The sequence below is a fragment of the Taeniopygia guttata genome, chromosome 5 (genome assembly GCF_048771995.1).
Source record: "Taeniopygia guttata chromosome 5, bTaeGut7.mat, whole genome shotgun sequence".
NCBI classification, from domain to species: Eukaryota; Metazoa; Chordata; class Aves; order Passeriformes; family Estrildidae; genus Taeniopygia; species Taeniopygia guttata.
In genome coordinates, this window is record NC_133030.1 from 36,088,061 (window position 1) to 36,115,424 (window position 27,364).

The 27,364-nt window shown below is 35.9% G+C and overlaps 1 protein-coding gene across 7 annotated transcripts in view; it reads right to left on the bottom strand.

Moving 5' to 3' along the window:
- The window catches only part of STXBP6 (syntaxin binding protein 6), a 90,395-nt gene that overhangs the window by 20,525 nt on the left and 42,506 nt on the right, over positions 1-27,364 (bottom strand). For 5 of the 7 annotated variants that reach the window (XM_030274567.4, XM_072930172.1, XM_030274569.4 and 2 more), the window contains 2 exons: positions 2,208-2,338; positions 249-414 (listed from right to left, as the gene is read on the bottom strand). The exons of 1 other annotated variant lie outside the window; for it this stretch is intronic. In XM_030274567.4, the coding sequence (XP_030130427.4) occupies positions 249-414; positions 2,208-2,338 (297 nt within the window). Of the gene's footprint in view, positions 1-248; positions 415-2,207; positions 2,339-20,138; positions 20,240-27,364 lie in introns of all 7 variants that reach the window. One more of the 7 variants, XM_030274571.4, reaches the window with a different exon arrangement.

Genomic DNA, 27,364 nt, shown 5'->3' on the forward strand with positions numbered 1-27,364 from the left:
TATTGACATGATTATCTGTATCTGTTATCAGTTTCAGTAGCTAAAATTAAAGGAATGACAAGGTAACAAGGGTGTGATGTGGTGCTTGGTGCAGAAAAGCTGAAGCCTAGAAGTTTACTGCTAAGTTAGCATATTCAGACCCATGATTTCAAGATGTCATTAGGCTGCAAGCTTATCTGAACAGAGAATAAATCACATGCAGACCATTTCACGTCCAACTGCAAAGTATTAAGCTTTGATTCACTTACCTCCCATAATTTTAGACTGGCAGTTGATAAATTCTGGCTTCCTGTCTGTAAGGTATCGCTGACAAGTGTGATGTAGAACCTGAAAGAATGTGCATTTTTCTGAAGCTGTGTTTGCTACCCATTGGTCAAATGCATTTTCAAATAGTAAATCAAATTCTGGGGAATCCTAGAAGAAAAAAAAATAGACTGTTGTTATTCCAGTTTTAAAAATTATTTTGAGAAAGGTATTTTCTAAAATGTACTGTGTTGCAAAAAGTAGAAAGGTCATGCAACTAATAATCATCCTGGTATTACTGCATATTTTTGAATGAAAAAGACCAAACAGGAAGGAAGGTTTTTTTTACTGTTATTTTTAGTGAGGAATAGTCAGCTTTGACAAAAAAAATCTTAGATATTTTGACACAAATAATTTAGATCAAAACATTAAAAGCCAAATTCTCATAAGAAACCATTGCTATCTTCAGATATATAGTTATTTGTGCCTTCTATATTATTCAAGCATTTATATCTCTCAATAGAAAATCTATGGTCACACTATTTTATAGAAGATGTGGCTCTGCTCTCCATGCTCAACCAAACAAATAAGCTAAGTCCTAAGCAAATAATAAGTCATAGTTATTGTATTTAATACATTTTTGTGAAGTGTTGCAAAGGACTCAGGAAAACATGAGCAAAAGGCCACTCCCAGAACAAATCACAGTGCAGCTCCAATTCAGATTTGGCTGCCAAAATAAAAGGATTTTATGCAAGAAGTCATGCTTTATATTTCATATTTGCGAACCTTTGTTTTGCAATGTAATCTAGTAAATGCTTTTTTCCAGCTTATGACACTAGGAGTTTACAGGGAGACAAGTTTGAAAGAAACATTTCTAAGCTTAAGAGCTTGGTGGGACTTTCAAACTGTTATGTACCTAGCTGCATAGCAGCTGCTGTAAAAGGACCTAAAATTCTTATCCCCTATATATTTGTCATTTCGCTTTTTTTCATAGTTCTTTTACCCACAGAAAATATAATTCCACTCCTTAGGCATAGGGCAGTGGCCAAGGGCTTCTTTTTTATACCAAATTTTAGGTAGTAACTAGACTTGGTGCTAGGCACTTAAGAACTAACTAAGACTTGGGTAGAGACAGAATTTGGTGCACCACAGTAAAGACACTTAGGTGGCTGATCAGAGTTGAACTTTGAAGGAACCAAGGGAGTTAAGTCACAAAAATATTTCGCTATAAAAAGAACACTAAATCACTTTGTGAGCACATAGTAGGAGCTGCATTTTTAACTTCTAAGTATGTTGTTTTAGTACCAGAGAATTGTATTCATAAGCCTAACACATATTACTACAACTTTGTCTTGAGATAGCTCAAGGTGAGCTGCATAGCCCAAATTAAAGGGATAATTGCACAACTATTTAATATAGGGTTGATTTTTTTTTTTTTTTGTAGTCTTTTGCTTAAATCAGTGTTCATTTGCCATTTGCAGCTAAAGGACATTACCACATTTTCTAGCATAAGATAAGAAATGCCAAAATATCTGAGGAAAGGACTATCCTAGAAAAAATGCAGGATTCACAAGATTTCACAAACTTGAATCTCAGCAACCTCTTCTATACTTACTTCTACCTATTACTCTATCTCACAGCACAGCTGCATGCTAAAGTAGACCCCAAGCGGCTTAAAGCTGAAGCAAACAAACTCTTAATTTGCTCTTCCCAAAGAAAAGAGAAAGCAATAAGGAAAGTATGGAAAGACAAGAAGAAAAAATCCATATGACTGAGCTTTAGCCTCCTCCCATGTTTCCCATTAAGATTTACTTCACATATTCCACTTATTTCTTTTTTGAGAACTTGCACTTAAACCTGTATCTTATATTTCCAGATGCCTTTTGAATAGAAAGAATGCCTGGTTTATAAATCGGTTACATAACAACTCAATTTTCATTTTCTAGGAAACTGTTCAAACTCACCCGATTAGGGTCTATACCATTGACCTGGCGAAGCTGCTCGAGCATCCACTGCGTTCTCCTGACAAACGATGTGGAGCCTTCAAATTGCTTCACCTTTGTAATAGATGCTTGAGCTGGTTTCTTGTTCGTCACTGAACATATAGAAAAACATATACCTGAAATGGGCTTTGTGATTCAGGAACATGCTGTTTACTTCACTTATCGGTAGCTGTTTTGCTGGTGTATTTTCTACAGTGTCCCACAAAGCAAATACATGTAACCCATTCTGACAGCAGAATGCATTATCTTTCCAGGATAATGTACTGAAAAGCATATTCCTTATTGTCAGAATGGTGGTATGATGCCAAACAAGCTGCTTAGTACTCAAAATTTGATATATTTTAGCCGTTATCAACTTAAGTTACCAAAATCCGGTAAAAATCCCCCTAACTACAACAAAGGTCTTTCCATTTCATTCTTACAATTGCAGAATCACAGAATGGCCTGGGTTTGAAGGGACCTTAAAGATCATCAAGTTCTTATCTCCCTGCCATGGTCAGGGACACTTGTCACTAGACCAGGTTGTTCAGATCTCCAGTCGCTCTGTCCTAAACATTTCCAGAGACACGGCATCAACCGTCTTTCTGGGCAACCCGTCCCAGTGCCTCACCACCCTCCTAGTAAAGACATTTTTTCCTAATATATAACCTATATCTACTCTCTTTCAGTGTGAAGCCATTTCCCCTTCTCCTATCACTACATGCTCTTGGTAAAAAGTCCCTCTCCAGATTTCTTGGAGGCTCTCAGGTACTGGAAGGCTGCAATTCAGTCACTCCAAAGCCTTCTCTTCAGGCTGAAAAAACCCAATTCTCTCAGACTTTCTTCATAGGAGAGGTGCACCACCAATTACCTTACTGTTCTCTTTTCCCCATGCTAATTTGTTTAAGTTTCTCCTATTCAGCACTGAGTATTAATAATTTCTTTCTTATCTTCTCAATTTAGGAAAACAGAGAAGGGAAAAAACCAACCATATGACCATGTAAGTATATGCATCTTATTAAAAAAACCTGTTACTTTAAACTGAATTTCATATTGCTGATTGAAAAAAAAAAAGTATTTTTCCAGTTTTTTCACAACATGGTACATGTAGGTCATGCTTGCATAACACCACCACCATTTGCGACATTTGATTTCCAGCCAAGAGACATAGGTATATGCACTTACTACACTGAAAATCCATCAAGTCAGACAATAGTCTGTGAAAAACATAGGCGCAAGAATTAAGGAACTAAAGTTTGACACTTTTCCTTCCAAATATTAGGTACCACAAACAATATCTATGAATAAGAATGATATTACTTAATATAAACAAAATGTATGTTAAAAACCACAAAAAAGAAACTGCTCTGGTTTTGGAAAAGAAATAAAAGGAAATATAATGTTCAAATTAGTGCATCATTAAGTCAGAATCAGGTTTTCAAAGATACTTAATAAGGATAACTTTTCAACAGCAGGAAAATTGACTTCCTGCGTTAGATGTTTTCTCTAAACAAATATTCTTTTAATCAGTACAACTCCATGGAAATTTTATAAGCAGCTTTAGACACTTTCTGTAGTCAAATGCATATTTTATTTGCATGTTGCTCTATGTTAAGTCAGTCCCAAACGCATTTCCACTTTCCGTGAAGAAATAATTAGTATGATCATTGTATTGCATAATCTACTAAAGCTGGTGTGTCATCCTTTTTTTTTTTTTCCTACCTAAACTCTCTCCAAAAATAATTTTACCTATATAGTCTGCCAAATAAGAGTATTATTGGAAAAGTTTCTTTTCTCTGCTTTTAGATTCTGGCAGTTAAAGACAGCTTCTAAAATAATCAAGACTTAAACTGCAAGATTGCTTATTTTTGTGCACCCCGTTTGCCCAAATAACCAGGAAAAGTAACAGGCTTCTCACTCTGAAAATACATGCTGCATGCACTTCTGCACCCAGAGACATAGTTAAATATTATGTAAATACTGATGTAATACCTTATCATTCTTTGAAGTCAAAAAATTAATATCAATTCTTAGGATGAAAATTTTAAAACCCACAGATCAGTGTCTTGTTGTTAAATGTACTTTGGAATACATTAGCAAAGCAGATTAATATGAAAAGCTCTTTTCAGTATCTCATATTTAGATGTTTTCAGTTCTGAGGGTGTCTGTGAAAGTCCAAACACCCTTACGAGAACTAAACTTGATAAACAGAAAATTCATTCCAAGGAAATTTTAGTGCGGAAAAAGAAAAAAAAAGATACTAGCATTCCACAAGGGAGATAATTGTTTTTAAGAAGCTACCTTGGAATAGAAAGTACAGCTGGATTCAGTATATTGATCAGCCTATTGATAGGAATGTAGTAAGCAAATTGCCAAAAATCTCACTGACAGTGGAAGCACTGAGAGCCAAACTGGTGCATGGTGAAGTACGTGATTTAGAATCCTACATCAAATGCTACAGAACACAGAAGATCAGTGTAGTATCAGAAAGGCAGTACCAAAATTAGACCAAATGACTCCTGAAAATCAAAGACTGCTATTACTAAGAAGAGAGATTACTATTAAAGATCTATTACTTCCTCCATGGCCCATGCATGCAAATGTAACAATCCCAATAAAGCAGGCGTGTCAGGAAACCTATCTATACCTACAGGGTATTTATAGGTTCTGTTTCTACTTCAAACCTACACAGTAGTGAGTGTGAAACAAACTTAAAAATGGTACAGGTTTATGTGCCTATCTTCCCTAAATTTACTCTTCGTATGTATTCAAACACTTTACAGCAATCTACTAGACCAAGTTTCACATACCTTCTACAAATCAGTACTAACTGAAGGCTATTTAATATTGGCTCAACTTTTATGGCCTGTGGGTTATTGTCTTTCCATGCAAAATGGACACTGATCTACTGCTAAATGAGCTATTTATTAAAAAGAAAAAATTGTGCATACTATATGTAAGTCACACATGTAATTAACACTACCAGCTCTGCAAAACAAAGGGTTTGACACCAGGAAGCACTAGATGGATTGTGTAATCAAACACTTGTTTTTCCCCTCAAAGTCTCATGGGTAAGCAATCATGAAATGTATAGCCTTAAACTTTAATACAGCAAACTTTTTATTGTTCTGAAGGTTTAAACATGACATGCATTCAAGTGCTCTTGAAAACAGGGAGCATTGATTTTTCAAGGTGAAAATATCAAATTTTACAGATGATATTTAGATACTAAATGTCGAATCTCAGCATATCCAGAAACTGGTTTGTTTGACATATCCAAAATCTATTTCTCCAAACTTCTCTATATAGGACTTTTAATAATCAATAAACAGCAGCTTTGTCTTTGGAGCCATTAGTACTCTGCACTGCAGTGAAAGATTCACATTACATTTCCAAACTTCATCACCTCCCAAAAATGCCTGTTAGTGATGAAAAGCATCTTGATTAGATGATTGTTTCTGTATCATCCAACACATAACGCCAGGAGAGGCCAAGAGGGCTACTCTCCTATGGAGGAACCTATAAGGACCTTGAGTATGTCATCACCTTAGGCAGAAATTCAGTCTTAAGCTACATGGTGCAATACCTTCAAGAAAACAGCAGCTCCTCCTTTACATCTTGTACTCATGATTACTGCACACAGCCAAACAGATCTAGTTGCATTTCACCTTTCATGTCTTAGTATTTTAGGAAACAGCCAGCATTTCTATAGCATTCAAAAAACCAGCTACACACAAACCCACCAAACATGCTCTAAAACAATCACTTAGTCCATGACAGCTTGATAGTAATATGGCAGTCACTGTAACTCTGAGAAACCCTTTGGCAGCTGGGAAAACCATCCTCACTAGCTGCTCATTATATTGCTTAAAAAACTAGAGCATTTCACCAGCCACTGAGTGGGAGTTATCTTGCAAACACGTAAAAAGTATTTTCGAAAAAAATGAAAAAATGTGGAAGCAATTACATATATCTAGATACAGTCTCTCTCTGACAAATCATTTAGGCACTTTTGCTAAGATCTTACATAATCATTATCTATCTCAATAAAAGCCAATATTTAAGTTATGCTTAAATTTTAAGTGGGTTTTTTGTTTGCCTCGCCTTTTTTAAAAACTGTAACACTATGCCTTCAAAATAAAAAGCTGTAGCTGTGTGGACAGAATACATTTCTTTGGAACTCTTCGATAAATGGTAGGCTCATATCGCATTTCTACATGTTGTACACGGAAATAAGATTTCTTCTTTTTAAGCAACATCGTTATTGGTGAAGCAAGAAAATTTGTGAGAAATCAGCTACAGCAATTTATGATGGAAGACATTGTGAGGTTTGGTGACTTTTTTGTATCTTTGTCCAGTCGTTCTGCAATCTTGTCTCAGAGGATAAAGCACAAGTAACTTGTAAAATGCCCCAGAAGTTTGAGAAAGAAATATTTTTTGGGTTTTCTTGCAAATGTCGAAGTACAAAGCCTCAAAGAAAAGATACTAAGATATCTATGAGGGCTGGCCCCCATTTGCTATTCTCACCTATGTAACTCCAGAGCAAAAGGCAAGAAAAGATGATCTATCTCTATTCCTCCAGCATAAGAAGCAATTCCTTCTGTCAGTAAGACAACCTTACAATTGTTTTTCCCCCATTTCAAAATCTTATCCTCCCTATTTTCTTCCCAAAGCAAGGAAATGGAGACTAGGCAAGGGAAAGGACACTAATATATCTCCCTAATCCTTACGACAGAAGTTTTTATTACTCTGTTCTGCAAGGCTACAAGGTAGTTCAAGCTACTACTGTGTTATTTCTATTGGTTTTCCCCCCCTCCACGCAGCCCCCCGAATGAATCCGACTAGCCCAGAGATATGGGGCTGTGAGGGGAGGAAATAGCATGGAGAGGGAAAGGTAATCAGAAGAGGCTCCTTACCCCAGGGTGTTGGAACAGCTCTCTTTATTCTGTGGTGTCCATGGAGAGTGGGGCAAAAGAGGAAGAGCAGGAAGTTTCAGGGGTCTATATAGGTTTTGGACAGGGTGGGCACTCCTGGCTCCCCGCCAACCCCATTGGGGCAGGAAGGAGGATCCAGGGGTTATCATGATCAGAGCCACAGAGGCCCTAGGAAAGGGGGGACAAAAGGGTGTCCAGGAGCTCACCGTAACACTACTGTTCAGGTCACATGGTCCCCAAAGTATGGTCCTGGCAAGCAACTTCAGATTTTCCTACAGTAACTTCCCGACAATAAGAAAAAAGAAGCTGAGAATTAAGATAGAGCAAACAGGTGCATTCTGACTTATTTAGGTCATGAGGAGTAAGATCCAGATATTCATGAAACTGTCTTAGTTTTATCATGAACTGATATTCATGATACCATCTGAATTTTAGGAAAACTGTTTCTAGTCTGCTTTACATGATGGTTGTGAGCTTTGCTACCTATCAATTCTGGCTTTGAGTTTGAGCACCAAAACTTGCAGTGTTTCATGTTTTCTCAGAACAGTTTCAGCTAATACTGACTTAATGTGCAGTCTGAATTAATTCTAGAACCTTGAGCCTTCCTGCTGCAATTGTCCAACTATTACCTCCTGCACACCCACCACACTTCTTAGACCTCAAGTATCTATAATACAAAGGGATGTTCTGAGAAGACTGTGGCAAAAAGAATGAAGACTTACGTTGCTACTTCCAGGATTAACGTTTTTTTAGGTACAGAGAAAAGAAAAGATGTGTTTGCAGCAAAAGACAGCTAACCTCACTGAAAATAAACAAAATCAGCTAAAACTGGAGCAGGTTTAAATTCCCACTTGGTGGTCCAGTCTTGCCAGGTGTCAAAATGTTCATAAGTTGAGGACTGACTTCTCAGAATGGTATCTCCTATTTTTGACCATATTTCCTCTTTCCGTGATTTGACAGTGCTGCTTTCTCACCATCTGGGATCTAAGGAGCTGAAAGCAGGGACAAGCAGCACAGTCCCACCTTCTCCACTTGCCAAATAGGACATGAGGATGTAAATGGCCTTAAATACACAGCAGTGAAACCAAACATTAATTCCTTCTGTTTCTTTAGGCACAGCATAATGTTTTGACATCAAACTGGAAGAAAGAGAAGCTTTCAGATACAAAAGAGGCAAGCTACTCCTAAGTCTAAACACATACTGGTTTTCCCACAGCCCCTGCCACTAGTTCAGATAACAATACGCATCATTTGTCTGCTTAAATCCCTTCTACTGCATCACTGCCCGTAAGAAGTTGCCAACCTCATGCTTCAGGATAAAAATGTATGAAATGCTTCTCTCTTAATTAACATATATTCATACAATGTTTGAAATGAAGTTTTATGTAAGCAATAAATTTTCTTTCTATATGCAAGCTATCTATATCAATACAAGAAAAATCAAGTACTAAAAAAATATTGGTTAACCGGGTTAAGATATTTGCTGTATCTTCCCAAGATAAAGGACTAGATAAAAAAGTGTTCTGGTGAATTTAAATTTTAAAAAAAATTATTGCTTTGAGTTGCAATGAAGAAATACTTTGTTTTGGTTCATGCGTATGACACCATGAAGTGTTATAACCCTGAAGTGAGTCTGTATGCTTTCCAACAGGACTGCATTAATAAAAAAATGCTACTTAGAGGCAAAATGCCTTGTCTTTTGTTTTTCCCTTCAGAGATTTTTATTTTTCAAAGAACAATGTAAATACTTGTCCTTAAAAGACTTTATGACTATTCAAACACCTGAATCCCCCATCATCCATATCCATTACTCATTTCTATTACTCATCCTTCATTTCTATCCAAATTTTATTATTTAAATACTACAGCAATATAGTTTAAGTTACTGCTATCAAGGCAGACTTCATTTTGTCTCCAGAGAGAAAGCTTCTGCTTAACTGCAAATATCTGCAAAGGAATCTTATTAAACACATTTTCACTTCCAGAATGATGACTGAACTTCCAGGTTTTGTTTGAATTGCCTTTTACTACTTTATATTGCAAAGCAGCCAACTTTCAAACCTTTCCCACCTCCTTTTTCCTGAGCACAGTCAGCTGCATTTGAGTACTCAAGATATTTCTAGTCAAAACCAGCAGATTTATTGTGTGTATGTTTTTAGTTAAAACCTAGTTGAGAGGACACCATGGTGCTCAAGCAGATTTACCAAAGCAGGGTCACTGTAGGGAAAAATAACAGACATTCCAGCCAGTTCCCAGGGAAGAATGATGAATTTCTCACAACCCAGACACCAAAATCTTCATCAGGGACCACTCAATTAGAATAGAGCTCCAGCTGATCCTGACCTAGAGCATTTCAGACTAGTAGTTCACATTGTCCTGGCATGATAGAGCCTTGTCTCTTAACTGGAGAGTATTTGGTGATTGAGAATTTCAGTTCACTCTATTTTTTTGGATCACTTATACCTTCATTCTTCTTTGCTCTCCTTTCCTTAAAAGGAAGGCAGCATTCTACACAGACTTTGCTGAACAGCAAGCATACTTTAAAATCACCTTGTAAGCATGCATGCACACTGCAGAAAATCTCACTTCAATTTAGCTTAGAAATCAAGGCTGAAGACACAGACCATAGTGAATACATGTGTGGGCTGTCCTTTTATCACATTCTGGTCACTTCAGAACCTGAAACTGTGAGGAACCAATTAAAATCAATACCACAAAAGTACTTGTGAACTGAAGCAGAATTTGGCATAATTCCCATGCAAGTTAACAGATGTGCATCCTTAGCAGAGAGTACACTAGGAATTACCTCACCAGCCTGAAAACAATGTTTGAACTTCACAGCAAGTGTCCTGAGAGGCAGGAAGAGGCTCTGGAAAATTAAAACTTGAATTTGTTACTCAGTAACTCACACAACGAGCATGTATTTAATAAATAGTGCTTCATTTCTAAGCTTGCTCAGGTGACTTGAGAGGCTTCAAGTTCTGAAACAAACTGGCCAACAACTTTTAAGATCCTACATTCTATGTGAATCCTGATGTAACAGGATAGAGGGTATACTGGAGCTTTTAAAGTTACCTAGAAAACTGTGTTTTTCTTGATTTTGCACTGAATCAATGACCTAAATTTTGCTGTACAATGGCCTCAGTCAGAACAGCCGTGGGCGAATTATTCCATACACTTGTAACTCAAACTGTCCAAGAGAATTCTAGAGAACCCTTCATGTGCACACATGGTATGAAAACATCTGAATCTCAATACAGACAACTAAAAAAGCCTGTCAGACTTCACCCACTTAAAGCTACGAAGAAATTGAAACACGCGCATGAACACATCCCCAAACCAATAAACACCCTAGAAATGTGTCAGTGGGGAGGTACCTAAAGGTACAGCTGAAATGTGATATAAAGCCAAAAGAGAAAATAAATATCAGTTTTAAAGTTTTAAAACATTTTAAAGTTTTATTTTGGGCTCCAGGTCAATACTGAAGTGTTATTCAACAAGTTTGTGTGGATGGAACGAATTTTGTCCATCATCTGTAAATGCCAACAATACAGCTCAATAAAAAATAAATAAAACAATAAAACAGAAAAACCCAATCTGAAACAAAAACTGTCATGAAGCCAGAAATAAACCCATGTCTGTTAAAAGCACTACTGCCGTTTTTTTTTGTTTTGAAGTACCTGAACCATAGGATTTTATCTGCCCAAGTAGATATGTATGAATTATTTGAAAGTATGTGTTTTGCCTGACTCTCTTGGACCAATTTCTTACCAGAAAGCAGCCAGTGAAAGTATAAATTAGTTGACAGTACACAAAAGATAAGGTAAAGGAAACTTATACTGAGGGAAGTATACTTTTTTTAAAGCAATATCCATTAGTGTTCCTAGACACAGTACACTAATAACAGGCCTTGAGGGGGAAAATCCAATTATTCTCTTTTGCAGATTTTGTGTATTAGTAATACATTTATATTTATAGCCAAATTAAAAACAGGTGGAAGGAAAAAAGAAGAGTTCCTCAGATCCGGATTTCTCCTACATTTGAAAGGTTACGACTAAAGATATTCTGAAGCAGATAAATGCAACAGTTTGAAAGACTGTGAAAAGAGAAAAAAGAACACCCAAAGAACAGGCATGAAACATACAGAAAGTCTGGATCAGGGAGATCTATAATCTTAAATATTTAGTAGTTTCACTATCTAGGACACTCAGCATTTTGAACTTGAGACATCAGACATGACCCTTTAGCTTCCAGCCATGCTGTGAATGTTGGTACAAGATCTATAATGGATGGAGCTGCCTTCTGTCTTGGTGGGTGGTTCTACAGACACCATTAGTAGTACTGCAGTCAAATTTTAAAAAAGCTCAACCATATATCAGGAGAGGAAAAATACAATGCTCCAATAATGCAAAAAAGTCCAAAACCTTATTAGCATCTGGAGGACAGATAATTCTCCAAAAAGAAAAAGATCGTAAGAACACAGCCTGGGTATGAAGAAATCCAGAAAAATTGTCAACAATCTGAACATAGAGAGAACTGATACTACAAGCAACACTATAATGTCTTGAAGGCTTGTTCCCACTTTTGTCACTATGCATTCATGCAAAATGGAGCGAGAGTGGTGTACTTTGCAGTGCTCATTATATCTCCCTGTACTTAACCCTTCTAACTGATTTTCAGCTTTCCTACAGTAGAAATTGAGGGGCAGACCAGCACATGATAAGGCAAATTTGGCCTGGCAAGACTGTGAAAATGTGAAAAAGCCCAAAAAAAATATTGGCAGGTTTTCTAAAACTATATATCTTAATTTATGAACTCTAAACACAAGCAGACTGAAAGACAAGCGCAACCTGAAAAATGAAATTTGATGTTGCAGCTTTTTTGTCTTATGACATTTTATCATCAACATTATCGTTCAGTGGGGCTACTTAATTGCAAAAGATAGTACTTCCAAACAAAGAACTTCCTTTCCTATGGGGATTTTTTTCCTTTCTTCTCCAGAATTGACAGGCAGCCCTCACCCCAGGCAATGAATTACTCCAGCCCATGGTCCTCTCAGCTCTTCCCCTCACCTCGCAGCCCACCTCTGCTATACAAATTACTGCCTACAAGGACAGTGGAAGCTGTGCTACACTGGTACATGACTCTATTCCCATCTAAGTGAGGGATATTGGATCTACTCAGGTATTCATAAATTCCTTTACAAGCATCAATTTACTGCTGTAATGTAGGACATTAATGTAATGAGCTATCGATATTCTGTCTTCTAGTGTCAGTTTTATGTAACACATAAATTTTTCCCTCACAAATATTTTACTTTAGAATTACTTAATTATTGAAAGCTCCAGGTCTAACACTTAAAATCAGTCCAATTCTGTAATGCCAAACATAGTGTTTAAGAGCCTTGCACTGCGCAGATTTGCAAATTAAATTTGATTTGCAATTTTCAATTTAAGTAATTTTTCCATAAGCTTATAGTGAGAGTTTGAATGAACTCTAAAAATACACAGAAATTAAACACTGCTCTGTGTGAATAACAGAAATAACTCTGTTATTCAACTTAACTGCCCTCTTGCTGTCAGCATTTACTTCTGATCAAGTTCTATATTCTAAACATTTATGTCACTCATTTTTACTGTGCTGACCACTCTGTAAAAACTGCAAGCACTTTAAGGGAGGGGAATAAAGTAAAAGAAAAAATCCACAGTATTTCTACCAGACTATACATTTTTTCTTTTCCCTCCATTCAAAATTAAACTTATATAAAGAAATGGAAGAATCTCCAAACACAAGGACTAACAACTGGATTTTCAACATACACAAAACAATTGCTATTTTTCTTGTATGAATTGTATTACTATGCAACTTACATGCATTTTTGTATTTGAAGTTGTCTTTGTAAAAAGGGGTTTTTTGTCAGTTGGGTATGACTTCTTGGGAATATTTTTTTTTATTCTCTGCTTCATATACCTCTAATACAGAAAATTCCATCCAGAAAGAAAAGGTCCTCTGTCTCTTCTAAAGTTTTATGCATAGTAGAGCATTTGCTCGATTTTTCTATCCTCTAATACACAGTATTAATATAATCTATTATTCTAAGCCTCATAGCTTGTAAATTTGCTGCTAATAGCTTCTTCCCATTGCACAGTTACAGTCAAGAATCACCATGACTGTTGGCTTGTCTGCTGCCTATCCATGAAGGCTATCCCATAATTAACGTTAGAATCATCCATAAATACTCATTGATAAAACTAGACAAATGGTGTGGCAAGGAAGAAAATCTGTCATCTTGACTCTAAATTGTTTGGTTTAAATGTATCAATGTGTTTTTCAAGGGCTTGGAACTACACTAAAATTTGCTATGATGAACAGAATGGCTTTAACTTGAGCTACCAAGTAGTAGTAGTAGTAGTAGCAATAATACTACCACAGGTTTTTCAGTTTCCTTAAGCCATTATTCTTTGTGAAATAAAATTCTTTCTAAGCTTGCCAAAAGTCTTGAACATATAAAACCTCTATAGTGGTAGCTTCTGAGACCAGCAGCTAGCCATGTTCCCCTCAAAAGACAACAACTGGCCTTTTCAAAATAAAAAAGTCCAATTTAAAAATTTATTATAAAAATTTAAATGAAAATACAGTTGCATTACTGAAATTATTAATAGCTGCAGACAAAACATGAGACTGTGTCCTGAGTAATATCTTTGCATAGCAAATCAGTATCACTGCAACACATGCATTCATATTCAGCTTTGGCAATTAGAAAGTAAATTCTGAATTCAGAAGTTACATCAAAGCACTTCTCTTAAGACACTCCATGAACTATTTCTGCTTATTCTACATGAATTAAGGATATATTTCAGAAGATACTGCAAAATTTTACTGCATTCTATGCTTCTTTGTTGTCAATCTCTATACTAGAGCAATATTTGCAAGTGTACAAATTTATAAAGTTAATTATTGCCTAAGATTTTTATATTCTTCCAATAGTCTAAAAATAACTTTTCCAATGACACCACCATAAAGTAAATTGACACTACTTTCTTGACCTCCTATTAGTAATGCTATTATGTATTTTCACTGCAGATTAGTAATTTCCTGGTATATCAATTAATGATACAGTTGTTAAGTCATTGTAAGGAAAAGTTTACTGTCTAATGTCCTTTGAAATGACATTTGCCATGTGATCAAACAATCAACTAAGAACTAAAGTCATAACATTCAGAATGTAATTTGCATGTATTGACTTCTGAGCTTAAAAGCATTAAGAAAGAAAAAGGTACACATAGATCAACGGCACACATAGCTACTCTTTAAGCTTAACATTCAAAAATCATATGATGAGAGCTGACCAACAAAAAAGGGTCAAAACTTCCTGAAGAAAATAATTTTCCTTTAAAATTGTACATTTTGTCAATTAGATTAAGCTTCAACAACTTTGTCCAGTGATTTACATTACAAACTTGATCCCTCAAAAGTATTCATTTTAGTGAATAACACTTTTGTAATTCCACACAAAAATATGATACTGTCATCTCAGATTTAAAAAAATTAAATACTGTGGAATTGTAAGTTTCCGGTGTATCATTATCAACACATCAAAAGTAAAACTGAATTAACTAGAGATACTATATTTAGTGAGAACTTTAGCATTTACTGAAGACAGAAGACATGAAGTCCCTCTGACAGACTACAATATGTTATGCGATCTGTCCAGCTGGTCGACAGGCTGTCAAGAGGTGCAAGTCCCAGTCCAATCCGAATTTACACACATGGCCTTTATACCCACTCATCAACTGATGATGCAATCAATACCAATCCTTTCATGTCTGTCTATACCAAGGATTTAAGATTGGATGTTTTATGGATTAAAGAAGCAAAAGAACAGTGAAGTTCAGCCAAAGCAAGAAGAGAAGTAACTTCAGCGTCACAAGCGGTTCCAGTGAATGTTGTTTAAGATTTATAAAGAACCCTCAAATTTATAAAAAATAAGTCCTGGAGAACAGTGTAACAGTTAAATAAATGTAAGCATTACAAGCAATCTATTTCTAGTTTTTAATGCCTAAATGCCACTTAAAGAGTTGAACCAGGACTTACTTCAGAGAATAGTGACTTACGTAAAAGCCAAAGAATGGCTAGTCTTACTAAACACGTTTTAGACTCCTCTGCTCTCTCCCTTACCCCAGCCATCTCAATTTAGATGAGTTTGATTTTTTTTTTTGCATTTTTAGCCAGGATACGTATTTTTGAAGTTATGCCAAAAATTAAGAAAAATGCGTATCTTATCTTGAAACATACCATTTTTTATATTCTAAGTATAACACCGTCTTACATTCTTTCTAATATAGAGAATTTAACACTGAATTAGCTGTGCTTCCTTTGCCCCGTGCTCCTCTCCTCCCCCTGCCATGGTTAAAGAACTTACTAGGACTGCACAGCCATGATCAGAGGCTTCTTTTCTCAGTGCAACTCTATTAAGACCACTCCCATCTAAATAAGAAAAAAACCTCCTTTAACCAATATTCTTATGTAATACCTTTTTCTCATGCAGAGACAATTATACATATTCAAGAGTGACTATTCTAGCCTGGAAGCCAGCTATACTGCTGAATCTTTTATGAACAAGGCATTATTAGTACCACAGCAACAAATCCATATAACTCCACTTAAAAAGTTCAAGCTTAGAAGCAAAACCAGAAATACTAAACACAATATATGAGTCAGAAGGTTTGTAAAGACTGTACTATCACCAGTTTTAAAAGGAATCACTTATCATTTCAACAATATATATTATCCAATACTAAAAAGGAAAGAAATATAAAATGGAGAGAAGATTAAATAACCGTTATCTGACAAAGACGGACTCAGCGTGGCTAAAGGAAAATGCTGAACAGTGACAAGAACATTGTAAAAGTCTAAAGGATACTGGTATGAGCAAGTGAAAGTCTCATTTCAAATCAAAGGTTATTTACTTTACTGGGCTCAGCTCTACACAGTTTCAGCAAGTGGGGCTGGGAGATCCAGGACTGCAGCCCATTTATCACTGTTTCTCCATGCTTAGACCACACATTTGTATTACACATAACTGCTGTCTGCACAGTTCAGACTCCTAACACTTCCCTTTTCTATCAGAGCACTGCAACAACGGTATGACAATCTTCTTAAGTCAAGAAAAAAGGAGAACAGACAAGGAGCTTTGTCACAATCTGTTTTCTCCTAATGGTTCTCTTCTGCACCATTTCCCAGCCAGCCAGGCCCAGACATCAAGAGAGAACTGGATCAGAGCTTCATGTCTCTGCCCAGTGTTTCAGGAGAAAACAGCTCCAGACCACTGTCTTAAACACATGGCCTAAGGCTAATATTTTATGTTTGTATAAATTGAGGACAATTTCATCCCTGCAGTGCCAAACTGTGTCCTGCTTCAGTAATAAATTACTGCTTTGATTTGCTCAGCCTGGAAGAACTCACTACATTGCATCAAGACTTGTTTTATTATTAAGATCTAAATTTTGTGGTTAGCTCTCTCAATGCTAGGAATCAATTTTTTGTACAAATAAGCTCTAACAATGAATCACTTTAATGTTTTGTTTCTTTCAGATAAGCACATTATCTTAAGGAGACAGAGGTAATTCAAAGCAAGCCAAATGTGGTGCCTTTATAGTTGTTTTCTCTGTCCTCTACGCACTAAGAAAATACAGGGCACTTCCAGACTTTTCCTTCTAGAAAATTCAGAGTATTTACTGAATACCTTAGAAATGAAAAAAATTAAACAGAATGGTTGCTGAAGAATTTCTGTTATAGAAGGGAAAAGCATTTACTATTTTTCCATAGGAGCAATAAAAATCACAAATTAGTCCCTGCAAAGACAAACCTATTCAACAAACCTATTTATTTTGCTTTCTTTTGCATACTAGAACCTTACTGAATAAATAAATTTCAGATTAGAGTTATAAGCTGGAAACAAAAATTTAAAAAATGCTTGAAACAAAAGCATAAAAATCTGGGTACTTAAAAAAACACACAGGGTTTGCTTCACACTCTAAAAGACTTGCTTTCACAGCTTTGAAGAGTTTACAATACAAGCATATTGTCAACAGCTATCATAATTTCTGCAGGTCTGACCCTGTCTCCTAGTGAAGGCTGGAAAATCAGGTGGATATTTCCAAATCCCAAGACTGTACCAATAAAGCTATCGTATCATATTAAGTTGCTCCAGAGTGAAATTTAAGAGAAATTTCCTAGAAACACAAGTTTTAAAAAATTATCAGTATTCAATAGCTTACTTACCCCTAAGTATACATTAATAGTAGGAGTTAGACATAGCACCTTAAAAAGGGGGGTGGGGGAAGTGAGAAAAAAAACCCCACAGCCAACCCTACAGGCTAATTCTCCTAACGAGAAATTTTACATTGTTTCACAACTATTAATTTCCACTACCTTTTCAACCTGGTAGTTATTCCCAGTTAGTGACCCATTGCAAATACAGCCATTTCAGCTTACACTCACTCAGAACAGCATTCTGCTACTAGGTAAGATGTTCTACCAAAACCAAAGTAGTTGTACTCCTCCCTGGAATACAGAAATAAAAGATCAAGAATAGGACCTCTTGCTTTAAGGGGTTTAATTCCCCATTCCATCTTTTCACATGAGCATTTGAGAACTAAAATTTAATTAAAATTACATATTGAAATCATTACACCATCCCTTCCTTACTTGGCACTTTTTCTGTCACTAGCTTTTCAATAAGCAACTACTTGTCTTTCAAAGCTTAAGTCTCTGTTCATGAAACAGAAAATGGGACATGAGAATACCTGAGAAGCACTGGGACACAGTAATTAGTACCTATCATTTGAGTTGCCTAACTACTGCAAGAGCTGTTCATAACGCTTGCTGCAAAATTTCCCGTGGCATCAGCAAGAGGCGCCCACTGTCCTCCCAAATTTGAGAAAACTGAAATGGTTTTCTCTTACATGAACTAAAAAAAAAAAAATCTTAAATCCACAAGATTACCTAAGAATCTAAAAAAGGTTTTGTCTGTTGGAAACAGCTATGTACAAGCAGTACATTGCAGCATCAGCTGGTTTAACAGTTCTTAAGCGAACACATCTGCATCCCAGTTCTTGCTTTCCACAGACTGACTATCACAGCTATAGAGAATATGCTATTTGATACTAAAAGAAATGAGCACTACCCTAGAAAATTTAGATGCTATAGGGACAGGTATTCAAGTACTTAATAAGTTGGCATTGCTACAAGTGCAAGGGTGTGTCCCTATTAGCATGTCAGGACAAAAACTGATGGTAATGAGGCCTTCAAAAGGCTCTTTAGAAGTCAATTTAGCCTTTTCAGAGATTTATTGAATGTGGTATAATTGCAAAGACTGCCAACACAAGAAGTTGAACATGATCCAGAATATAGCTTAGAAACTACATCATGGAAAGAAAGCAAAGGCATTTGGACTAAAAGGATACAAGGACTAAAATTACAGGGGATAGGAGCAAAGCAGCCTTATCCCATTTGAAGGCTTCCATCTTAATGTCTTGCTCTCCCTAGTAAAATTCAGCAGCATGATGCACAAGAAATACAGTAATAATGAACAGACTTTTAAAAGAAGCTTCTCAATAGCTTACAAATGCTCAAGGATTACTGGACAATAATGTGGGAATAGCAAGGTCTCTAGGTTTTAATTATATTTTAAAGGGATGTCTGCTTCAGTTGTATTTTTTATGTTTGAACATTCCCCGATTAACAGGTATTAAATTTGACTAGCAAAAGTAGAAGAATACAGCCAGAATCGGATTACTTTAAATCAAATAATTAAACCACATCAATTTATCTTAAGGAGAGCTGAAATGCATAATCAGTCAAGTGACGTTTCACAGCTACAACACCCCTCCATACCAGGCATTTAAGAAGGGGTCTAAAAAAGGGGCAGAAACAGTTCCACACTTCTGTGTTGGCCAAATTATCCAGACATAAGTTATTAATTTCATTTTAAAAAGACCTTGCAGAAAGGTCATCCAAGCATCTGCCCATCCATGGGAACATAGCCATTAGTATTGTACTCCTATGAAAAAGGGTGCTATCTGATGCAATAGTTCTGCTTTAGAAAGAAGCAGTCCTTTACTGATATCCCTACATAAGATATGCACAAGGATTAGAAGATGACAATAAAAATAATTGCATATACTCTCCCCAACTCACCTGACACTGCCAATCAGAATCAACATTCCCCCTTAGAAAGATAAGGATATATTATACATCTGTTTTTGCAATACATGACATATTACGTTAATTAATTGCAATGCATATAGAAGTGAAGATTTGAGACTATCAGCAATGTTGATACTTAGTAAGCCTTCATTTATTAGCAATTAAAGTACAATAGTTTGTGGAAATAAATAATATATTTCACATAAATCCGGTAGAAATAAACGTTTCAAGTCAGATATCCTCTTTACAATGGGCTAGTCATCTGTGAGGTTTAGGTGATTGAACCAGAACACTTATTTATTTGGGTTGTGAGCTGTTAATTCTGTTGCTGAGAATGCTCTTCTGCTTGTGAACAGATTCTTTCATGTAATGGGATGTTATATCACTCAGTTCCTCTGAGTGTATATCCTAGTACATATAACTGATTCATTAAGGGGAGCCCATGGAAATTACTATTTTAGTATAAGGGGGGAATCACATTTGAAGTAAGCAGTAGGGTAACACCACTAGTTGCTGCTTAGGAAAGCCCTTGCATAGTATATCAGTCTTGTGAATTTCACTTTGTTCCTGATTTGATTATTACAACATAATATTTTTACTTTTTACTTGTAATAAATGCATAACTTGTTTATGAAGACACCATTGGTCTCAATAAATTCAAATAGAGCTTTGGACAAATGCATGAAATCAATTTGTCCAGGATTTGTACCAACACCAAGCAAGAGTGACAGTGCAGAGGCAGCAGAGGTCATGGTCAGAAGTTTGGTACCTCTCTGGCATAAATCGGGTACTGCTGTCAGGTGCCTCCTTCCATTGCCTTGGCTTTCACTCTGTCCCATGCCATGGCTTTCAGTCACAGGCGGAACCAGACTGCAGAGTGAGCAGGATGAAAAAGAACACAGGAAAAGAAAAATATTTTTCAGCTGAATCAGTTCCTGACCTGGATCAGTAATATGACTGCACAAACTGCAGTGCCATTGGAGAGGGAGAGAATAGCAACTCCCTAGAGCCACCAAAGAAATAAAATAAAGATGTATGCTGAAGGACTTGCTTTGCAGATTCCTTTCAGACTTGTATTTCTTGCTTTTACTTGTGTGACTTTTCTGTTTGTTTGCTTTTTTTGAGGTTTTTTTTTTTTTTTTTTTTTTTCTTCTGACACATCCCCTAGTACATTATTGAGCTAATTCCTTGTATTTCATGACTTGGACTATGCCAGTCCCCACTCGGACTGACTAAGAGCTGACTAAATATCAGTTAAACATCAATTTGGTGGACAGACTTTTTTCTAATCTAATGTTTTGTAAGTTCTGCTTCAAGCTGTGGTCTACCTGTTGATTTAATACTTGTTTAAAACTATTTCAAGAGAGAAAAAGTAAAAACAACCAATACTTAATAGCTTGAGTGAGAAACTACGAAGTTGTCAAAAGTTATATCACAGTAAGTTACTTTCATAAAGAAAACAGACAATACTAATTTAAAAGTTTCTTGACCTGTATTTCCTATAAATCTTTTCAAGATACTATATATGAATTGAACTCTATCTTACCTAATAACTTTATCTAAAATGATGACATCTTAACATACGAGATTAAAAGAAAGGGTCTGTATCTTTCAGCAAACAGTTATATATGAAGCTATCATCAAGCAACTTAATTCCTTCGTTTTTATAAATGCAATTGCAGAATAACTCTTCTTGCCTTTGGACCTGATCCATTTTCCAATTCATCACAATGTAGCACAATGTGATACCATTAAAAAAATAGCATGTGAATTTTGTTCCAAGTTTTACATCTAACCTATCTTTTACTGCTAGATTAGCCAGACACTTCTCTCCTTAACAAAAGCACTGACCACACACCACTAAATGCACTCTTCCATGGCAGCACTGCCAATTAGACCTTGGTTGTAACAGTTAAAAAAAAAAAGGCAGCTAGAAATAGATAATTAAAATCTTTAAACTACCAGTGCAATAAGCACCACTGGATATATTACTAAATTCATCCAATATACCTATATTAATGCTGAGGCAAGTACCCTGGATTATTGCTAGAGATACTGCTGATCAGACAGGAATGAGAACACATGGATTTATGAAGCTGCTTAAGATACTGTATTTCACATATGCCTAAAGGGGATCCACCAGATGCATTTAATTGCAGATCACAGTAAGAAGATAAAGCGCTCTAATCTGAAAAATCAAATTAAAACATAAATACATTCACACTTAGTTCACAGAATTTTAGAATGGTTTGGATTGTAAGAGACCATAAAGATCATCTAGTTCCATCTTCCTCTGCTATATGGGCAGGCTAGATCAGGCTGCCCAAAGTACCATCCAAACTGGTCTTGAACCCTTCCAGGGATGGGGCATCCACAACTTCTTGGGATAACCAAAGCCTAACTAACACACAATATGCGAGTATACTTTTAAAAAATTCTACTTAAGTATCTAATAACTGATTTATTGCAGATCAATTATTTTAACATTATCAAACAAGGCTATTATTTCAGGATTTTCTTCATAAATCAGGTCAATTGCCAGAAAGCTGAAAATAAAACAAATCTAAGCAACAGACCTGTCCTGTGTTCAGCCTCAGATACATCCTTCTCTTTTTCCACCTTGCAGTCTTCCCTATACATAAGACCCTGACTTTCAACATTTGCAACTTTCTCCACACAGTTTGTTGCACTAGGGGTGAGACTACAGGTTTGAACTACATACCAGGATCCTGAGAAACACCAGTGTGTGCTCTTTCATACCTATTTGTCTAGAAATTCCATGTATAAACACCACGAATTCTGTTTAAGAATGCCTGGAGTCCTCCTCAATACGACAAAAATCTCAAGTTCTACTTCACTGAGAAAGATAAAAGAGCTATCAGAGTTGCATGTACTTCTCTCAATGAAGCAAGTAAACATGGATTCAAAAGCCCATGGCCTGGAATAACATTCACTAATTCAAGTACCTGGAGTGATACTTGGCTGAGTTATTCTCCATCCCCGCTTGTAGCTGTTTAAGAAAAATCAGCCATCTCAACATCTACTTCAAGTTCCTGTAATTCCTTACCCTTCCACATACACAGTTCAGACCAACTTCTGTGTTGAACAAGTCTCAGAAGGGGTTGTATCTTGAGAAATTATAAAATGTACAGTATTACAGACAGTGTTTTGCAGGAGGAGTAGCTCTCCTATTTTTTAAGATTTTGCATGAACAAGCAAGAAATCCTGATACCCTAAGTATTAAAGATAATTAGACTTTTCAACAAATTATTTTCAAATCAGAATCTTATACTATACGTACTACCGTTGCTCTCAGACTAATATCTCTTTCAGGGTTTTCCTTTACCAATATAGTATACTAATCAGTTAGCTTTAATAGGAATCCCAAACTTTACCAACTCATTCTTTCATCCTATGAAGGCCAGGCTTAAATTTAAGAAACTATACTGCAAATTCATAGTGAATTCTTGCAGTATTAATGATTATGAACTTTAGAACTGAACAGAAAATGAAGCACAAGACTATACAAATTGCATCTGTATATCCAAGACTGCAGGAGATTTCTCTTGCCATTGTTATTAAACCTATTTTTATTTATACTTCTGTAATGAATACATAATGAAAAGGATTTAATAACATAAGCAGCATCTGCATCTTGAAAGGTGACACAGATGCTACCCACAGAGATCCTATAGAATATGTAATACAAACAAGATACAGCCAAGACTGATTATCATATAAATGACCCTGCAGAGTTAAAAAACTCCCATCAATGCATAAACAGAAAACCATTAGATTTTATTACTGCATTATGACAATGGTAATCCATAGACTGAGGTTTTACATATTACACAAGTTTAATCAATTGTACATTACTCATTTACCAGTACAACCCAAAAGATGAGAAAGACAATAATGTAATTTTGAAACATTCTCTGAGCTTCAGAGCAACAAAACAATCCCAAAGGTGCACATATGAAAAGGTGCTAACCCATGACATCACTCTGCATTTCCTTTGAAAGCACACCCAATTCTTTAGAGATGGTCTTTCCCTGCTCAAATAGTATATGATCCCTTCCAGATGCGAAGCCTTACCAACACATGGTTTGCATCTATTGATAAACATCAGATTAGTACATCAACTTCCTTTTGCATGCCTCAGTTTGCTTGTTCAATTCATTACTGTAAACACTGAAAGGAATGCAAGTTCATTTATTACTGCTATAACTTCTACTATTCACTCTTTTCACACTGTATTACACTGGTGAAGAAACTCCTATAGATCATCATGGCATTTGAAACGTCCAGAAATAGCACCTTGATGCCTTGCTTAATCACATTTTGGATGTTCTGCAGCCACCATAATTTCCAGTGAATAATATTCTTTGTGGTAAATACTAATTTACGCTGCTTAGTCCCTTAATCCAGATTTTATTTCAATACAATGACTACCAAATCTATGAACATGTGCCCCAGAGGTTCTGAGCCTCACTCACCTGTGGCTGATGATTCTATGCTTTAAAAAGATGTGGCCAGAGAGCAGGTGTGAGCAGAGGAGTTACACAGCTGCACCTTGAGATGCAGGCTGCACACTCTACTGAGCACACCTTGCACAGTATGGCATCAGTTAGTCCTGATACTTCCAGACATCCGCACCAAGATCCTGTTCCACTTGCTTTAAAACATGAAACTAAGTACTAGCCAACACTTAGGGTAATAAGGAAGTACCACACCTTGTGGAAAGGCAAACCTACAATCAACTACATTATGATTTGTATTATCTTGTAAGATATCCTTTGGTACTCACTATCCAAATACGATAGAACTAAATTCTGTACAAATCACAGCCACATCAGTGTCAAACAACTAACCTGAAATGTTAGACAAGAATTCTTAGATTTATACTGAAACATCAGAAGTGAGCAGTCTACCCCTTTTTTTTACAGTACTAATTACCCCTTATGCAAGCTTATAGTCACATAGCAACTTGGTGGTAACTGCCTTTGTTTCAAGAATATTGATAACTAGATTATGAAACTACTGATTCAGTAAAAATAACATCTTAAAATAAAGGACATGTCAGTCAAGTTACTCCTCTTCTAGGAGTAACTGTGTGTACTCTGAGTCAGATTGCTTTGACAGATAAAGCACAGTCACGAAATAACCTGACAAAGTTGCATGTGCCTATATTAAGTTTTCAGAATTTTATGAATATCAATTCCATCCAATTCTTGAGATGTTTGTAATATGCTCAAAATGAAACAAACGCCATGTTTCAAAAAAACATTTCTATAACTATAGGAAAACAATTTTAATATCAGCCTTCAACAGCATTTCTGTTATGATTTAAATAAAATTTTCTGCTTAGGCAGCACTTAAAAGCAGAAAGAGTTTTCCTTTCTTCTATTCTTTTCTCTATATACATGCAGATGTTTGACAAACTGTGTTATTAACATGCCACACTATTAGAAACAAAGTATTTTATGAGAAAAAAAATTATGTCACCATATTACTTATTTTTTTATCTGTATTCTTTTGCAAGAAATTCTGTGAGAAAACTTAAATAGAGGAGCTAGGTCTAAATCTAATTTTAAAACATATGAAGGTGTATGTGTTGAATTCAATTTGTACCCCTCTCTTCCATTTTTACTTAAGCCTCAACACATGGACAATGTAATAGACTAATTGTTATATGTGACAGTATTTTAGAGGACAAAAAAAAGCTGAAGAGTCTGTAAATTCTCTTTTCATTGAGATTAATAGGCAAAAGAGAATGAAGCATGAACAATAAAGCCAAAAAGCTTCCTAGAGGGAAAGAGTAATACACTTGAACAGGTGGAAAGGAAGCCAGAGCACAGTCACAGGAGTTTACAGAAGAATGTCAAACACTTAAAAGAATGCAATACAGTTGTTTCCAGTGCTCCATCCCTACAAATGTGTCCTAATGAACATTTATTAACAGACAAAAATACAGCTCTACAAGGCTGCTCTAGTAATCATTATTTCTTCATTACTCTGTGAGCGTCTTACTTTTTTTCAAATAGTTTAAAACCTAGCTCTATGGCCAAAGAAAAATCCAACCATTTTTTTTAGGAACAGTTTCTCTGCCCTTCTGTTATGTGCAGAAGCTTCCTGCACAGAGCTGACAAGCAACTCCTAGGATTGCTTTAATCAAATACTACACAAATCAACTGAATACCTTTTTGATCTCCTATTAGACAATCACTAAGAAAGCATGGAGTTCACAAAACGTGCCAGAAACATCAAACATCCAACTGAAGTGCAGACAAAGTGTTCAGGGAAAATAAGAAATAGGAATTATGCACTCCATGTGATTCCTTCTGAACCTGGAATGAAGCCAAGTGATAGCATATCAAATTTTCATGGAAATGGCATAGCGGAAGCCTGGGTTTACAACTGCAGTGGGATTCTAGAAACAAAAGGAAAAACAAAGGAAAACAAAAATATGGTCCAAAAGAGCAGATGAGGTATTGAAAATTAAGAGCTTGACTTCAAGATGGAAAAGTCAGAAAGTGGATTCTTTAAAAAAAGCAGGAAGATAAAAGGGGATGGAATAATCACATGAGGTTAACAATCAGCAACATTACTAGTGTGTGTTAGGAACAGAACAAGTTGGCCTAAGTAGAGGAAAATTAGTGTTATGTTTTGTTTCAAAAAAGGACAGATTCTTGCACAGAGCTAGACAGCTGGAGATTGAGTTAAGCAGAACTAGTGCCAAGTGGACAATGGCTTGTTACTAGTGAATATTCACATTCAGGAAGGAAGTGCGCAAAATTAAAACAAGAATTAACTTGAAGTGAAACAACTATGTTTAGTGACTGAAACTTCTTCAAGAAGCAATAGCCATGGCTAAATAATGCATTAATTAATCATAAAGAAAAAGGCATATTTTAGAAGTGGAAGTAACAAACAGAAACCTTGCCAAAGTAAAACTTCCACAAATCAGAAGATTAAAAGAAATTCTCCACAACTGATTTGTTTCAGAATAGGAGCTACTCACAGAAAGAGGGAATTTCAAACATTTTTCCCATTTTCTGAAGGCATTACAGTTGTGCAAAAAGGAGAAAGACATAATGAAACCAAGCTGATTGCCCTAAATTATGCAGGTGTTTTTTAAAGAGAGAAAAAAGTAAATTGAAATAAAGAAATGCTGTTTGAATAAGTCCACATTAAGTAGACCTGAGAACCATATGAAACCCTTTAAAGATGTGACTGAGCGGAAACAGCGAGAAAGCATAGGTTATGGATAAATACAATAGAAAAAGCAGAGCAGTAGATAGTCACAGATACATGTAATTTTTACAAGATTTTCTAGACATCATTAAATTTTGAGTCCAAAGCAGTAGTACACCTCTGGTTATTCAAATCTGTGAGAGTGTGCTACCTACCTACATGAATGGTTAAAACTAGTCTTGACACCATTTCTACTTGTTTAGGCTGCTGCTCCTCTGGATATTTCCAGCAGACACTGAACAATACCAGTGCCTCACTACACACTATTTTTTTTTTAATATAATAATTAGTATATTAGTATATATTAGTATATATATATAATATAATTAGTATATTAGTTAACAAATGAAGTCCGGACCAGATAATTAAATTTTAAGTCTCCTTTCAACATGGGCTGTTATGTCATTTTCTGATTAGTGTAATGTAAGGACTGAAAAATGACTAAAGAAGGAAATATTCTTATCACATTTAAAAGGCAGTTAAGAGTCTTTAATGAAAAGTTGTTTTTTATTACATGGATCACAAACTCTCAAAACCATGACATACTTTAGTCCTCAGTACAGCCTGATACTTTAGTCTCTCAGTACAGACTGAAAGCCCTAACTTGCAAAATGGCAACAGCATGCTCCAACACATCTTTAGAAGCAAGAGAAGTATGTGGTTCCACCAGCTGGTGTAGTTGCACGCATGGGTTCTTTCTGTTCTGCTCTTGCCCTCCTCACCCTTCTCTCTGGCCAGAAT